Genomic DNA, 3,071 nt, shown 5'->3' with positions numbered 1-3,071 from the left:
GTTTTTAAATCGCCATTTGCAATTGAATTGCAGTCGCTCTAAAATAAGCTAAACAGGTAGGGTACTCCAAAACACATGTGAAACACTTCATGTTGGCGGGGGAGACGGATTTTCTTTTAAATGAGAATACTCTTCTGTCAAAGCAAAGCTCTGTTCCAGTTCAGCTAAATAATAAATAGATAATTATCACTCAGACAAAAAAGTCTGATTTAACCTTAGATAATATTGCGATCCCCGAGCGGTCTCGCAATATTTTTATTCCCTTTGAAAGGCATTCCTTTTTTTTTTTTTCCCTTTTTTTTTTTTTTTTTTCCTTTCAGGTTAAAACTGAATCGACCGTGGGCGAAGTAAGTAACAGAGTTTTCAATCCGAGACCTAACGTTTCCACAGAGATATACAAATTTACAGTCTGAGGGTGAGACTTAATGACTGGAGGGGGAAGGAGGGAGGGGACGACACACGGGGACCGAGAGTCACGCGTCTTTCCTCTCGTGGAAATCACCACCCGCGCCTGTCAGCGTCCCGTAGCAGCGGACGGCAGGAACCCACGCAGGACAGGGGGGACGGGCAGCATCCCGCACCGCCGGCTCTTTCTTGGCGTGGATCCTGTTCCCGCTGGCCCACGGGGGGCTACGAACCACGTACACGGCGGCCCTCTCCCGTTACCGGGGCCGCACCTCGCCCTGCCCTGCCCGGGCCTTTTCTCCCCGCGTCTCGTTCCGGCGGCGGCGGTGCCGCAGCGGGACTTTTCCGAGTCCCGCACCGCGCGGGGCGTGGGGAGCGGAAAGCCCGCGGCCGAGGAAAGAGCAGCGCGGCGCGGACGAGGCGGCGGAGGGACGAAGCTCCCCGTATCTGTCCCGAATAAGCACTTTTGGGGCAGGGCGGGACGGACCGGTTACTTTTTTTTTTTTCTCTTTTTTTTTTTTTTTCTTTTTTTCTCTTCTTTTTCAGCTCGGCTATCTGCAAAGACCGCATGCAACACACACAAGCTCTAGGCGGGGCGGCGGGCGGGGACGCGACCCTCGGCGGGGCGACCCGCAACAGGTCGGCGGCGGCCCCGCCGCTCCCTGCCGCCCCCTGCCCCGGTCCCGGCGGCGGCTCTCCCCTCCCTCCTCGGCCGCACGTACGGCACCGGCACCCATCCCGGCGGGCGGCGGGGCTCTGCGCGGGCATCCTCCGGCCGCGGGTCATAGGGCGGCGGCGTAGGCTGCGGGGTAAGGGTCCAGCTGGGGCTTGCCCATGCCCGGCAGGAGGATGTAGGCCAGCGGCGGCTGCAGCCCCGGGCCGGGCCAGGCGCTGCAGTTGCAGGGGATCATGTAGCCCGGGTTACCGGGCGACGGGTGCGAGTGCGTGTGCCCCCCGGCGGCGGCGGCGGCGGCAGCGGCGGCGGCGGCGGCCCCGTGGAAGGCGCCCGCCCCGCCGGCGCCGGGGTAGCCCAGCGAGGAGGCGTAAGGCAGCCCCGAGCCCGAGGAAGAGGAGGAGGAGGAGATCTCGGCCATTTTGGAGCCCAGGTCCAGCAGGGAGTAGGGGCTGCTGGCGGCGGCAGCGGCGGCGGCGGCGGCGGCGGCGGCGGCCGACTGGGGGAAGAAGACGCGGGCGGCAGCGGCGGCTGCAGCGGCCGCCGCCTTCTCCGGGTTGGCCAGCAGCGATTCGGGCACTAGCCCGCCGGCCGCCCCGCCGTGCAGCCCGCCAGCCTTCAGCCCGTGCGGGTGCTCGTGGTCCCCCACGCCGCCCAGCCCGTAGGGGACGGGGAAGGCGAACTTGTCCTTCTTGAGCAGCGTCTTGGGCTTCCGCCGGGGCCGGTACTTGTAGTCGGGGTGCTCCTTCATGTGCATGGCTCGCAGCCGCTTGGCCTCGTCGATGAAGGGCCGCTTCTCCGACTCGGTCAGCAGCTTCCACTCGGCGCCCAGGCGCTTGCTGATCTCCGAGTTGTGCATCTTGGGGTTCTCCTGGGCCATCTTCCGCCGCTGCGCCCGCGACCACACCATGAAGGCGTTCATCGGCCTCTTGACGTGATCCACCGGCTTGGACATGGTGTCCCCCCGCCGCCCTGGCGAGCCGCCGCCCGCCCCGCGCTGGCGGCCGCCGCCTCCTCCGGGCGCCTCTCCCGCCGCCTCCTCCTCCTCCTCCTCCTTCGCGCCCCCGCCGCGCTCCGCTCCTCCAAAAGCAATCTCGGCGAGTGCCCCGGCGCGGCGGTCCCGGCTCCGGCGGGTGCGGGGCGGCGGCCCCCGGCGGCCCCGCTCCGGGCGCGGCGGTGGCGACCCCCCGTCAGGGCGCTGGGACGGTCGGTGCTCCCTGCCCGGGCCACGGAGCCTCTCTCCGCACCGCCGATCTCCGGGCCAGGGCTTTTCCGCGGGGCGAGCGGCAGCGGCCTGAGTCCAGGCGGGACCGCAGAGAAGTCTCGACGTCGAAGGCGGGAGCCGGCGGCAGGCGAGCGGCGCCGGGCGTGAGGGGAGGTTGTCCTCGCTTCGCTGCGGTCGCGGTGCTCCTCGTCGGTCTCCGGTGCGGCGGCGAGCCCCGGACGGGGCGGCAGTCAGAGCCCGCCCGGAGCCATCGCCGCCCGCGGAGCTCGGGGGACAGCCCGCCGCGGTACGGTGCGGTGCGGGGCCGGGCGGGATGGGGTCCGGGGCGGCTCAGGCGCTGCGGGGAGGCCCCGGGGGGCGCGGGCCGCCCCGCTCACAGCCGCCCCGCTCCGCCGGCGGGGGCGCGGCCAGCCGCCGGCTCCTCGCACATACTCGCCGGCCGGCGGGTCAGCGAGCGGGCTCCGCGGGCCTCCTGCTTCCCGCCGCCCGGACAAACTTGGCCAAGTTTCGGGCGGGCTGCGGGGCGCTCCGCCTGCCGCGCCGCTCCCCCTTCTCCAGCAGCCGCCAGGTCTCTCTGGGTTTTCTTGGCCGCCGGCTCGGAGGGGCGGCGGGGCGGGCGGGAGCGGCGGGGGGGGCGGAGGGAGGAGGAGGAGGAGGAGGCGGAGGGTAGTGATGGCGGGGGGGTGGGGGGGGCTTCCTAATTAAAATGCTCGGCGGTCCGCGGCCGGCGGGCAACCGACCCGACCTGGTTATAAAGCCGGCGGTGGG

General features: G+C 69.0%; 1 protein-coding gene across 2 annotated transcripts; it reads right to left on the bottom strand.

The window, feature by feature from the left end:
• Window positions 1–1,187: 1,187 nt before the first annotated feature.
• SOX21 (SRY-box transcription factor 21) lies at window positions 1,188–2,033 on the bottom strand. 2 transcript variants are annotated; one of them, XM_074155089.1, is made up of 2 exons: window positions 1,659–2,033; window positions 1,188–1,577 (listed from the first exon to the last, which is right to left on the bottom strand). In XM_074155089.1, the coding sequence occupies exons 1-2, from the start codon at window positions 2,031–2,033 to the stop codon at window positions 1,188–1,190; spliced, it is 765 nt and encodes a 254-aa protein (XP_074011190.1). The 2 variants fall into 2 exon arrangements, with proteins under 2 accessions (XP_074011190.1, XP_074011182.1); XM_074155081.1 differs by having other exon boundaries at window positions 1,188–2,033.
• Between the last annotated feature and the right edge of the window lie 1,038 nt (window positions 2,034–3,071).

This window comes from Numenius arquata, chromosome 1, assembly GCF_964106895.1.
Source record: "Numenius arquata chromosome 1, bNumArq3.hap1.1, whole genome shotgun sequence".
NCBI lineage: Eukaryota > Metazoa > Chordata > Aves > Charadriiformes > Scolopacidae > Numenius > Numenius arquata.
This window is presented reverse-complemented; position numbering and strand designations above follow the sequence as displayed.